Raw genomic sequence first — 14211 nt, forward strand, 5'->3', positions numbered from 1 at the left:
GAGAGGGCAGCGTTGCTCCCAACCCTGAGCGCCACAAGGAGAAACAGCAAACTCCGAACCTCTGCGGGAACTACAGAGCGAAACAATTTTAGTCTGTTGAAAACGGTGCTTCACAACGAAGCTAGAAAAGATACCACTCCCCACCCTCAATCAGGCGTTGCCCTAAGTAAGGCCCTTACTGAGAGTTGCCGCCAATTGGCGTGCAGGCCCCCGGCCCCGGCGATTGACAGGCGGCTGGCGCCTTCCCCGAGCGCCGCGGCGCCGGTGTCCAGAGCGGGTGGGCGGGACTTGGGGAAGGGCCTCGCAATCACGAAGGGTCTCGTGTAGGCGGAACCGGGCCTCGGCCCGGCAGCTCAGAACCGAGGCGGGAAGAGGAGGAGTCGACGCCCTGGGGGCGGGGCCACCGCGGAACGGAGCCAATCCGGCTTGGGGAGAGGCGAGGCGGCAGTGGCGCCGCCCAATGGCGGAGGGCGCGGGGGCGGGTCCCGCCGCCGGCAGTCGGCGGCGGCGCGGGGCGGGCGCGCAGTTGGGCGTTCGGTTGCTGAGCAGCGCAGGCGGGGGGGAGGGGCAGGGGCGCGCTGGTGGCAGCCGCGCGGCGGTTGGTGAGGGGCGCGGGGCCGGGCGGCGCGCGGGCAGCGCGCGGGGCGATGTGAGAGCGGCCGCGGGCCCTGTCTCGCGCCCCAGCCGCGCGCCCCTCGGCTCCCCTTGCTCGCGCCGTCCCTGAGGCGGCGGCGGCGGCTCCCGCCGGGCTCCGCGGCCGGGCCCCGCGTTATGTCGTGATCCCGGGCGGGCGGAGCTGCTGCTGCTGCTCATGGGGCTGCTCAGGATTATGCTGCCGCCCAAGTTGCAGCTGCTGGCGGTGCTGGTCTTCGGGGTGGCCGTGCTCTTGTTGGAGAACCAGATCCAGAAGCTGGAGGAGTCCCGCGGCAAGCTGGGTGAGCGCGGCGGGGCGCGGCCGGGGACCGGGGCGGAGCGGGCCGGGGTTAGGGCACGGCAGGCGGGGGAGAGGGCAGCGCGGGCAGCGGGTCGGCGGCGGGGTGCGGAGGGCGGGCGGCCGGGCTCATCCCTCCCCGGTGTGCCGCCGGGACGGGGGCCGTGCACCGGCGGCTGCTTTTCCCGTGTGGCTTCTGGGGTTCATGTGCCCGAAACGGTAAAGGACTCGATCAATCCGGTCGGGGGACCCTGCGGAAGGGGCTGTCAACAGGAGAGGCAGCAGCCTTGGCCTTTGAGTTCATTGGCATGTGTGCTTTGCGGGATCAGGAGACCTCGGAGAAATCGGTGTGGGAAAGGTAAATATTCTGGCAGTGTGTCTGAATGGGTTTTCGCAAAAGAGCAGCGGTGTTCAAAGCCATGAGGAGCAGCGGTGGCCTGGCCGTGCCTGCTGACGGGCGCCGGGAAAGGGAGAGGAGAAGCAGGAGTGGTGCCGAGAGAGAGTCTCGTTCTGCTGCTGTAACGAATAAGCATCTTCTTCACGTTTAATTTCTGCTCCAAACGTTTTACTGAGGTTTGGCATTGTAAACGAAAACACTGGGGGGGGGGGGGGAAGGAAAAGAAGGTACAGACATTGTTCTTAATCACAAATGGGTAATTTGTCTTACTGTCATTTTGTTTTCTGTAGTTTACTGAGAGTAGTTGGCGATCTGCTAGACTGTCACTGAGCTGTAGTTAAACAGAATAATGATGAACTTGAAAGCTCATCTGTAGGATTTATTTTGGTTTGTTTGTTTTTTTCCTTTAAAAAGACCTTTCTAGGCTACTATCCACCTGGTGAGCAACAGCTTACTACTTTGTCTGTTGTATGTAAGGCTGCAGAGCTTATATAGGTTTTACATGGCTTAAGCAAGGCTCTCAGGAATGTGAAAAAAACCAGCTTTCTGAAGTACTTTGTGGTGCTTAGGAAGTGTAAAAACAGAGCACAGAGACCTCTGGCGTATCCAAGTGCTGGGGCTGGTTTGCAGACATTGTTGATTGGTTTTCTCATATTATTTGACTGTACTACGATATTAAGACCATGAAGGGTTCAAGTTTGTAGGTAGAAAAGAGCCTATGACATGTTCACACTGGTGTTAAAACCAGAATAGGACTTTGAGTGTCGTGGGAAGTCTTAATAGTGAGCTTCTGGCAGAGCCAGAGTTGGCATAACTTAATGTTGAGCTGTGTCAGTGCCATGGGGGTTTTACTTCTCCGCATTTCTTTTCTACCTTGCTGCCTCTGAACTGGGTGTGAGAGATTAGAATGCTGGAAATGGCAGTGGTTGACTGTTTGAATTACAGGGTGCTCTTACTCTGCATATTTTTCAGCTGGAAGTTCGTACCAGTTACCATCATGGTGTAATTTTTGCAGGATCTCAATAACTGTAAACAAAAATTTGAAGAAGAAAATAAACTAAATTGGAAGATAATTCAAGTAGGTGTTGAAATACTATTTAGGATTCAGTGAAATTCTGTGTGTGTCTGTTTTAAACTGGTTGGTTGGTACCAGTGGCTTCAGTGCCTTTGTTGCTGACAGTGTATGTTACTTCATGGAAATCTACCTCCTGGCATAAAAAGATTAACAGAATGTGCATAAAAATAAAGATTTTTGCTGTTAGAATTTCCTCTTCCTGGCTAATATATATGCAATGGACATGGCTAAGTTATATATTTAGAGGATTAAAATACACAGCTCATACTACTTTGGGTCAAAAATCTGATTGCTGGCTTCTGTTATTTCTTGAGAAGGGAAAAGTATTGTAAAAATTATCAAAAGCATGAATAAAGGATTTGATTTGTGAAAAACTTACTAGTGATTATCTAAAACCTGTGTAAGAAGGGGAAGAAGGGCTTTCTGCAACAGCAGTACTCTAGTACTTTTTTCAGTTTTTTAACACGAGACTGTGCTTTGTTAGAAGTATTTAAGCTGTCTCAAATGTCTCTTTGTACGTGTTTAGTTTGTATTTTATGACTTGGAAGTGCTAAGGTTTCATTACAGAACTTTTTTACCATCATGGTTGGTGATGAGCTGTAATATGAAAGATGTTTTTCTCAGAACAAACTAAATAGTTGTCGAAAGCACTTGAGTTCCCCTCTTTTTCCCTTCTCCCCAAAGGACTGGTGTGTGTTTGTGTGTCTGTGAGAAGTCAGTGAGGCTGTGATTTAATGAAAATGACAAAGTAGTTCTTTTTGTCTTTCAATTGTGTTTCAGTGGTCACTTAATATGTAATGAGACTTGTAATATAGCTTGATATTAGGTTTTGAACTATGCTAAATCAGATGATAAAGTGTAATGTTGGGAAATGAATCATCCTATGACTGTGAAAACTGAATGATTTCAGATTTATTAACAAATAAAAATTTCTCAATCACTCAGCAGTTCTAATAATATTCATGCTTTCTGATAGAAATAATTTTATCCAATTTTTTCATATCTGAGCCACTCTTTTTTGTGTACTGGACAATCAGGACGGGATTAATTTCACTTTAGCATATGAAAATATATTGGCTATAACATGAAATTGGAGCATCTTTCTGTGTGAAAAAAAATGAGAACCTTTCTTCCTGTAAGCCTTTATTTAGGTAAAACTCAGTCACCCTGGCAAACTTTCATTTTTAAATTTGAGAAGTACAGGAGGTAGAAGCAAATAACCATCACAAATGCTCATGTTTGGTTTTTTTTTTTCTTTTTCTCTGTGATGAGTTTATTACAATCTTAATATAATTTAAAAAGGTATTTGTAAACTCATGTTTTTTTGTATCGTATGCAAGATAATTCTCTAATTGAAAAATCTAGAAAATAAAAACCCTCATTGTATTATCTCCAACTGTTAGACTTCTTAAGCTCTTTACGAATAGTTTATAGAGATGAGATCACGAGGAGAGTTTCAAGTACTTTTTTGGTAAGATTTATACATGCAGCTATTAATCTTTCATATTCTTTTTCAAGTTTGCATGCCAGAGAAGCTGAACTGCCATTCTCTCCAGAGTAAGCTGTCCCTAGTTGTTAGTAAGAACTTTAATGTTTTTATTTAAGCTTGGTATAGGTACTTAGCCATTAGCTTTAGGAATGCATAGGCCTAATAGAGAATATTGCATGTGAAAGTCAAATGTTGAGGGTATGCACTGTCACTTCTGGAACAGAAATAATGTCTCGCCACCTTCTTTTTGTTTAGAAGGTGGGTGGGTGCTCCTCAGCCTCCTCTGAGCAGGAATTAAACATGTGCTGTCCCACCTCCTGCACCAACATTGGTGTTCTTGGTGAGCTGGGTCAAAAACTGATCCAGATGGAAGTAATCCAGCCATCTCTTCTCTTCCCAAAATTTTTTAATGATGTGAAGGATGAGAAGAGGGAAGTTTATATGTGTTGTAGTTCTTCTGTTTAATTAATTTTATACTACAATAGCAAGTACTAGAATCACTTCATAGTTGGGCAGAGGTGTATGGGAAGACAGTACCTCATTCAAGGAAGAGTCTGTAGGATTGATCAGAGAAGGTGAGGGTAGCAGATGAGGAAGGATTAGTCTTTGTGGGGTATAAATGAAGTAATACTGTTGCTTTCTAGCTGTTTAGTGATACTTGCATATTGGATTTTGAAAACAGCTCATATCTGAGTAACATAGTATATCATAACAAGGAGAGCAAGGATTGAACAACTTTATTGCTGTTTCAGATTATTGCTTCTGATTGTGTTGAAAAACTGGTTAGCAGCACCATGAGAGTATTTCTCCTGCTAAGTGATAAACAAACTTCCAGCTCCTATGTGTTAGTTCAGCATCTTGAATTGTGTCATTTGAAAGAAATTCTCCCTAGCCCCAGGGAAGAAATCTTAATCAATGATTAATTGATTGCACCTTTATTTTATTACCTTTGAGGTAGTTTCCTAGTACTTGTGGCCCTTGCTGGGCAAGTACCCTTTTAAGCACTGTTCAAGTACCTAACAAACCACTGTTCTTTGAAGTTTAATTATTTTCCAATGATTAAATTTTATATCTCCTGTCAGTAGGCCTGGCAGTTGCAGGTGTTTGGAACATCCCTCAGAAAACTTCTTAACTCATCCCTCATCATATAACATGGTATCTTAGTATATTATTTGTACTTCAACTACATTTATAAAGAGTAGTTTGTGACTGCTGGCAGTTCTGTCTGCACACAGCTATGCAAATAATTTTCTAGAATTTCTTTTAAATGTAGCTCTGTTGTCCAGTAGTTTTTATTTTCCACTTAGCAGCCCGAGGCATTCTTTCAGAAGCTGTTTTCTTGGGTACCAGGTTTCCTAAAGTAAGAGTTTTTCTGCTGCTTCCTCAGAGTATCTCCAGCCTGTGAAACATTCTTCCACTTTTTCTTGCTGGTCCTATCACACTTTTTCGTTTTGTTCCCCATCACCATTCATCTTCACCATGCCCTTGGTCATTCCAGGCACTTCAGAATAACTTTCAAACTACTATATTATGCTTGTAATTCCCATTCAAAAGTATTAAAGAGAGAAATTACATTAATTATTTTTTATTTATTGTTTATCTATGCTGTTGCATTTGCTATGAAATTGATAATGTCTGAATGTTCATTAATACAGAACTGTGCGTGTTCTCAAGCACATACCAAGATAGTTCAGACTTGCAAATGGACTCTGAAGCTTTATTTCACCCCGTTTTGCTGGCACTTCAACATGTTGATTTGTTTATCTCAGTGAAAAAAAAGAGGCCCAACTTTTTAGAATTTCTTCTTCCGGAAGGCTGCACATGGGAAACTTAATATTGTAGCCAGTTTGTGAGCCTCACGCTTTTAGTGAAATAGGTTTGAGAATGGTTTGAGTGACGAAGTGCAGGGAGAGCCTGTGCCTTCATTGTTAGTAGCAGGTGCTGTTATGAAGAGTTACCTGGCAAGGGGATATTTTTTTTAGATTTTGAGGGCACTTGTGATACATGAAAATGGGCTTGAGAAGTCAGATGAAGCATATGCCTCCAGTCCCTCAGCCATGGACTGCAGTGGATGAAGTAATAATCAGGTCTGGCACTGCAGCTTTCTATCTAGATTCTCCACTGGATAAATTCAGGTTTTGGCCACTGTATCTTTTCTGTGTTTGTTACTTTTTAACCCTTCAGCTTTTTAAGTTGAAGATAAAGAGCATAAAGATATATAGTACTATTCTACAGGGAAATCCTGGGAGAGCCACAACTACAATCAGCTGTTTAGGATAGAAATGACTTGCTGGACAGCCAGAGAACTGCAAATGCCATGACCATAATCTCTGTGGATTGTTGCAGTATTACAGTTTTGGTAATGGCAGCTATGAGCTAGGGAGTTAGTTCAAGGCTGAGAAAGTCAGGAGGAAGTCTTTAAAGGACTTCTTAGCCCTGTTCTTCCATATAATTGTTTTGTTGTTGTTTTTTTTTTTTTTTCCTACAAAGGAAGGAAGATTAGGTTATTTCAATAATGAAATACCTAGAAGGTTTCAGTAAAGTGCTTGGCACTCTAAAAGGAAAAGTGGCAACTCTAGTGGAAATCAGAAAAACCTTTTTTAATGCCTTTATTTACTTTTATGTACTCAAGTAAACTAAAACTAATGGGATGCACATTTTATGTGTGTATATGTGCATATGTATGAATATAAACGAACATATAAAATGTATGTCTATTAAGGAAAAAAAAAACACAACAAAACCTGCCCTTGTTAAACTACTTAAACTTTGGAGCTGGTGTAACAAATTAAACGATTGCTTTCCAGTTTGTCATGTACATCTGAAGTGAAATAAGTCTTAAGATTTTTTTGTTTTCCTTTTTCAGAAAACTGACATATTTCCTGCTGGATTCTTTTTTTTTTACACAGCTTTGTATTGCCTCTGGCTGTTGAAGTTAGGGACATTTGAACAGTTCATGAACAAATCATTTACATATCTACTGACTGGCAGCCATGAGTCACTCACTGTTAGATTAATTCTGCCCAGATTTGTCTTGTCTTCTAATAATCACAGAATCACAGTTTCAGTTGGAAAAGACCTTCAAGATCATCAGCAAGCACTGCCAAGTCCAACACTAAACAGTGTCCCTCAGCACCACAAGCACTGCTTTAACTAACCTCCAGGGCTGGTAACTCAACCATTTCCATGGGCAACCTGTTCCAATCCCTGACAATCCTTTCAATAAAGAAATTTTTCCTAATATCCAATCTAAACCTCATCTGGTGCAACCTGAGACCGTTTCTTCTATTTCTATCACTTGTTACTTAAGAGAAGAGACAGACCCCCACCTTGCTCCAGCCTCCTTTCAGGTAGCTGTAGAGAGCAAGGTCTTCTTTCAGCCTCTTTTTCTCCAGTCTAAGTAACCCCAATTCCCTCAGTAGCTTCTCCTGAGACTTGTGCTCTAGACCCTGCACCAGCTTTGTTGCCCTTCTTTAGACACTTCAATGTCTGTGTAGTGAGGGACCCAAAACTGAGTACAGTATTGGAGGTGCAGCTTCACCAGTTCTGAGTACAAGGAGAAAATTATAAATTATAATAATGAATTCTTTCCCTCAGGTTCTTGGTCTACTTTAGGAAATACATGCTCCTAGCATATGGAGCCTTCCATGTATTATTACTTAATTGGGTCAGAAGACAACCTTTTTGTCTAATTGTGTGCAATCTGTAATTTTTTGTCACTTCTCTGAAGTGTATACAAAGCTTGTCAAAGCAGTATTAAAATAGAGGTGCTTTGCTTGAAATGTGGTGGTATTTATCTGTTTCTGTATCTAAAAGACTAGCTTAGCAAGCATAATGAGAGTGCCATACTGAAGAAGAATAGTTGAACTGTTACATATATTTGCATTATTTTTTCAACCAGAAATAAAAGATAAATGACTAAAAGGAGTCCAGTGTTGAGAGAGGCATTTGAAATTTGTCCAGCTGGCTGCAGCACTTCATAAATATGTACAGAGAGCTAGCTGCAATCTGTCCTACTTGTTATGTAGACCAGAGAAAGGCAGTGTCTTACTCAAAACCTTAACTTTTTGTCATGCTTAAGCCATCAATTATGTTAGATTTGCCCACTCCCCTAAAGATTTGTGGCCCTGTGAAGCTCTTGTGTTCAAAACTCAGCATCTTGAGAAAGACAACATTCTGAGAAGTCTTCATTTGCTTAGGAGAGAGAAGCCAACCTCTTCTCTTTCTGGAACTGAGTCAGTTGGTTCTTTATTTAACCCCCAACTCCTCTCCGCTTGACCTTTTGAGTTGTGGAGAACTGAAGTCCCTCCACTTGGCATTCCCATCAGTATTTTCCTGTATTAAAAATCCTGCTAGTGTAGTATAGTTGGTATGCCCAGGCAACTTCACTAACAGTATAAATTTTCAATACTTGTAGAAGCATTCGTGTTGCACGTACATGTGGGGGTTTTTGTGATAGGAAAATGCTGATTATCAAGACATCACTAATTGCCAATGTGCCTTTGAGGGTCATGGTCTGGCTTCATATTGAGTGTCAGTTTGTTCCCAAGTAATTAATTTATTGCTGAAGTTTTGCTTTTAATGGCTATAAATTAAGAACATATTTTCACCATAGAGGTACTGTATTCAGGAAGCCCTGCTACATCTGCATCTCTTTTTATTGTCTCTAGTAGTCAGTGTATTATTGTTGTCCTTTGTAATATCCTTGTGTCTTCGTGGTTCCAATAACATTACTGCTATAACAGTTATAATTCAAGCTTTCTAGTGGTAATAAAATTCATCATGAGTTGCTAGGAGTCTAGAAGAGCCAGAGAATTAATAAGATAATTAAATTACAAAAAGTATTTGGAAAGAAGCTATCCATCACTTTGGCCCAGTCTTTGTCTGCCGTCCTTTACATCTGTTTTCTTGCTGCATCCGGTTAGAGTTTAAATGACAGCTGACATCCTTATTTTTTATCAACTTGCTGTTTAATGCTGAACAGTAATTTGTGTTGAAACATATGTAAAACTTAAGTGCTGTTTTGATAAAACAACTTTTGATGATTTTGAAGTGTTTATGCAAACCCTGTGCATAATTGCTGTAAAACTGGAAAGAGTCTGGGGATGGGATCTTAGATAAAATGGGATCTTAAATTAAAACACGTATCTTCCCCATGTACTTCTGTAGTCTTTTTTCTCTCACAAGGCCTTACTTTATTCTCCTGTCTTTTAATATATATTTTAAAATGCACACAAAAGGAATAATGAGGAATATATATGAATTTTTAATGTATATCTTTATAATAAATATAATATTTATATGTATATTGGTCACCCTGTGGTATATACTTTCCACTGTTGTAGTATAGAACTGATCCCTATTGGTCAACACATTGAAAGGCATTAGCATTTCATTTTGCTTTGAAAAAGTTAAAAAAGACTGTTAAGAACTTGAAGGAGCTTGGAGATACTGAACAATGGTACAATTATTATGGTTGTTCCCCTCATTTACTGTGAAGTGGAGAGGAAAATCTAGTTTTTGGTTTTGGTTTTTTTTCTTCTCCTCAATCTTTTCCTTCTGTATCATTCTACTTTCTCTTATTTCCATTATCTTCTTTTCTTGATATGTTGGTGTTGATGAACATATTAAGAAAAATTGCATAATTTTTTATTATCTTTTATTAATATAAATTATTATCTGTGTTTTCTTTGAAATATTTTTATTTCTTTACACTGTGGGGGGCTTTGAAGGAGATTTTTCAGAAGTAGAAGTCTCTTGATGCAACATGTGGCATTTGCAATGGGTTTTTATAGAAAAGACATCAGAAGTTGACTGTATTACGTTTGAGCTGATTTCCATCATTAATTCTGAGCAAAAGGATTTCTGTAATTCTGGGAAGGATTTACAAATTTAGGGTAAAAGGGAACAAAGTGAAAAAGTAGGACATGAAAATAATGGAATCTTATTCTGGCATGGTAAATAGACCAACAAGTGTCTCCGGAAGAGAACAATACAGTCTTTTTGACTCCTTTAGCACTTGAATGCCTGTTGGGTAGAAAATAACATTTTGCAAGATCTAATTTCAATTTTGTTTATTCCTGTAAAAAATTAGGTTTAAATTTTACAAAAGCTGAGTCTCACTATTGTCATCTGTGGTAAAAGTTTTATTCCCACACTGAAGGATTAGGGCAAAAATACTGTAATGTGCCTGTTGACCAAAACACTCTTGAGCACAGGGCCTTTACAGTCGCACTTGGACCACTTCATGAAGATGTGGTTTTGTACTGGGTACACAAAAAATCTTTTTATAAGGAGGCAGTTTTTTGGAAACAAAGTTAAAATGTCAGATTTTCTCATTGGTCAGTAAAGTTTCAGCAATGTGCTTTCTTAGAAGTGAGAAAAAATATTGGTTACACTATTCTGTGAACTGTACTGAGATGACCATAGCACTAAAATTCTTTTGCTTAATCAAGTTAGTGCCTTTGGGAACATGAAATGTCTTATAGTTAGTCTCCCTTTTTTTTATGTATGTTTTTTAAAAAGCCAAACAAAAGATGCTTACAAAGCCCTTGTGCTTATCTGAGAATAATTAAGCCTGTTTAAATAGGGCTTTAGGCAAATTAACTATTTTGTGTTAACTTTGCTGATACTGCCAACAAGGCAAGCTTTTGAAGATAAATACCTAATAAATACTTTGCTGTCTTATGATTAAGTGATTAGATCTTGCTGTCCAATCTGATGACTTCAAAGTGTGTCAAATGGGGTTGGACTAAGTATGCTTTTGAACTCCATTTTCAGTAGTAGATGTATATTTGTTTTTTAGAGAATGTTCTTGTCTACAAAATGACCTTTTGGAGTATGATAATTTTGGAGGAATTGGAATGTTCTATATTTTTACTGCTGTCTTTCATTAAAACAAATTTTATTTTTTCAAATACTTCTGTGCTTCCCTCCTTTTGCTCTCAAAGCTGTTAATTCTAATGTGCTGCTTGTGTAGCTTCTGTTGGTTTGAGAGAAGACAAAACTTGCAGAAGCTTCCATGCTGTATCAGGATCTTATTAAGATTTGAAGTTTTCTTCAAGTGTGTTCGTCATAATTGTGTTTGATTGATCTGTAAAACAAAAAGTAGAAAAATTCTGGCAAAGTGCTTCATTTATATTCTAAATTAGGGTTTGTCGTCTGTGTATTTGGTAGGTATGCAGCAGTCTAGGTGATTCCTGCTTTGAGAAGTACCAGAATCCCAGGCTTTCTTTTAGGCTAGTAGTAGTAATTCTAGTCCTTGAACTGCCTCTAGGAGTTGCTTTCTGAGCCAAAAGCAAAGGTTGAATGACCAGAAATAAGTGCTGAAGCTTATATTTAAACATAACACTGTCACAGAATCACTGAATGCATTGGGCTGGAGGGGACCTTTGAAGGTCATCTAGGCCAACCCCCTGCAGTGGGCAGGAACACCTCCCACCAGACCTGGTCGCTCAAAACTGCATCAGGCCTCACCTTGTATGTTTTCAAGGATGAGGCCTTTGCCACTTTTCTGGGCAGCCTATTCCAGTGTTTTACCACCTGCATATTAAAGAACTTCTTCCTAATGTTTAATCTAAGTCTACCCTGCTCTAGTTTAAGGCCATTGTCCCTTGTCCTGTTGCTGCACACGCCTGAAAACTGTCCCTCCCAAGCTTTCCTGTAGCCCCTCTTCAGATACTAGAAGAGGGTTACCTCTAAGGTCTCTAAGACCGCTCTAAGGTCTCCCTGGAGCTTTCTCCTCTCCAGGCTGAACACCCCCAACTCTTTCAACATGTCTTTAAAGGAGAGGTGCTCCAGCCTTCTGACCATTTTTGTGGCCTTCCTCTGGCACTCTCCAACAGGTCCATGTTCTTCTTGTGTTGAGGACTCCAGAGCAGGACACAGTATTCCAGCTGAGGTCTCACCAGGGCAGAGTAAAGGGGCAGAATCACCTCTCTCAGTCTTCTGGCCACACTTCTTTTGATGCAGCCCAGGATGCCATTGGCCTTCTGCACTGCAAGTACGCACTGTTGGCTCATGTCCAGCTTTTCATCCATCAGCACCCCCAAGTCCCTTTCCACAGGGCTGCTCTCTATCACATCATCTTCATCTTATACTGATAAACCCCTACTGAGGTGCAGGACCTTGCACTTGGCCTTATTGAACCTCATGCGAGTCACATGGGCTCACTTCTCCAGCTTGTCCAGGCCCTCTGGATGACATCCTGTCCCTTTGGCATGTTGACTGCACCATTCAGCTTGGTGTCATATGCAGACTTGCAGAGGACAAGTCTGGTCATGTCTGGTTCAAACTTTCTTTTATCTTTGAAATTTTTCAATCTCCATAGTACCTAGGGTTATGTAAAAACTTTTCCATGCAATTTGGGTAGAGCAACACCTACTCCAAAGTTTTGAAATTTTCACTAGAGATTTTTGAGTGGTTAATAAAGTAAAATTGCTGTCAGTTGTGGAGGTGCAAAGGAGACCAAAAGACCCAGCAGATGAGCTGTCCAAGTTTGCAGTGGTGATATAAAATGCTGTTTGCCCAGCACTCTCGTGGGAGAGAGACTACCACCCCACTGCTAGCCAGGGTGGTAACCAAAGGTGTGCCTGGCTCCTCTGCCAGCAGAGGTCAGATCATGGAGCATGAAGTTAAAACACTCTTGATTTCAGTTAAGTTTAACACTTTGGGCTTTAAGCTGCAGAAGTGGCATATGTTGGCTCTGGACAGGAAAGGACAGCCACCCCTTCATTCAACCCAGAAAATATTGGTAGAGGATATTTGTCAGGCTCCTTAGATACTCGTGAGGCATGTTAAATGCATTTGACCTACGGGCAAATTTATCTTGAAGGCACATGATCCAATCTTAAAGGAGAATATCAAAGATAAACTTTTGAAGAGTGGAAATGAGAAGAAAGAAAGATGTATTCGGGAGAATCACTTCAACTTTCTCATGTGTGAGCTATCCCCAGTCTGTGTCCAAGTAGAAAGGCAGAGAGTATTGAGGAATACACTTATTTTCAGTGCTGGCTTCATTCTCGCTTAGCAGTCTGAAAATGTGCTTGCTTCTGATTCATACTGCTTTGTATTTACCCTCTGCAGTACTATTAAACCTTCTTTTCTGGTGTGAAAAACCATCCTAAAACTGAGCTGGTAGTTTAGCGGAAAGAAGCAATAAATCAAACAGTAAAACTTTTAGATGTATCCTCTTCTGGTTTTCCTGCTCATGCTTTCCAAACCATACTTTGAAAAACGTGGTCTTGCTAACATGTTTATGGGAGTGTTTTTCTAAACATTTATGGTCACTGGAGCAACCTAAAGCATTGTTTCTAGTGATTTTTATGGGCCTACTTATGTGGGATTGCATAGTGCAGATGGGAAGGCAGTCTTAATATGAGAATTAGGAAAGAGATATGGGCAATAAATTAGTCACGTATCAAGTTTAAAGAAAAAACGTGTGAAAGAGAAATTAACATACTGAAAGAGGTTTGTTTTTTCTTTCTTCCTGTTCTTGTTCGAAGCCATGGAAAAAAGCCCTTAGAAACCAAATGACCATTTTTATATTTTCCAGGAGCATTAGTGTTGATTTTATGTAAATATTAAATATGCATGCTTTTTGACAGGTGGAACCTTCTCCAGGTTGTAGTTATAAACATGTATTGGTTTCTAATAGCTAATTGGATGTAGTCAATTCCTTCAAGTGGTGCTATAAAATTTACATACAAAATATTTGTTTGGCTGGAGATTATGAGAAAAGGTTTGAAATGTTATCTGAGGTTTAAGTACTGGTTTTCAGGAATGAATGTTGGAAAACGTTAAACTTTTTTTAGACTTGCTTCCTGTCGTTGTTATGCCATCTTAAAACAATATGGAAATAAAAATAGCACTTATATCATGTGCTTTTTAAGTATGAAAATACTTAAGTGTCTGGCAACATGATACTTAAGCAACAAAACTTGTCAAGTATTCATGTATTGCAGGGATATAAAATACTGTGATTGTTTCTATATAATTTTTAATGTACTTAATATATGTTAAGGATGTGCATGTAAATGAAACACAAGGTGGGACTTTATAGATAATAAATATTCCAGAGAAACCTATATGAATATCTTCTTAGATTCCCAAGGATTTATTTGAATGCATTTTCTGCCCTTGATGGAATAGAGTATCTAAAAACACTCAACGAATTCCGGTAATCATTCAACCTTTGCTCTATAAGCTTCCAGTTAACTAGTGACCTAAATTGTAAAAAATATTTGCCTTCTTTGTAGAAAAATGTCTATTCAAATAAGTACAAACACATATCAGGCAAATTACCAGGTAGTTTAAAGCCT

At 40.4% G+C, this 14211-nt stretch overlaps 1 protein-coding gene across 1 annotated transcript in view; it reads left to right on the plus strand.

Annotated features, from left to right (window-relative positions):
- The first annotated feature begins 572 nt into the window (after nt 1-572).
- Nucleotides 573-14211, plus strand: part of HS2ST1 (heparan sulfate 2-O-sulfotransferase 1) — a 77694-nt gene continuing 64055 nt past the window's right edge. Inside the window, exon 1 of the mRNA XM_071750613.1 lies at nt 573-935. Within this exon, the coding sequence (XP_071606714.1) occupies nt 812-935 (124 nt within the window). The 5' untranslated portion in view covers nt 573-811. The remainder of the gene's footprint in view (nt 936-14211) is intronic.

The sequence above is a fragment of the Heliangelus exortis genome, chromosome 8 (assembly GCF_036169615.1).
Source record: "Heliangelus exortis chromosome 8, bHelExo1.hap1, whole genome shotgun sequence".
NCBI lineage: Eukaryota > Metazoa > Chordata > Aves > Apodiformes > Trochilidae > Heliangelus > Heliangelus exortis.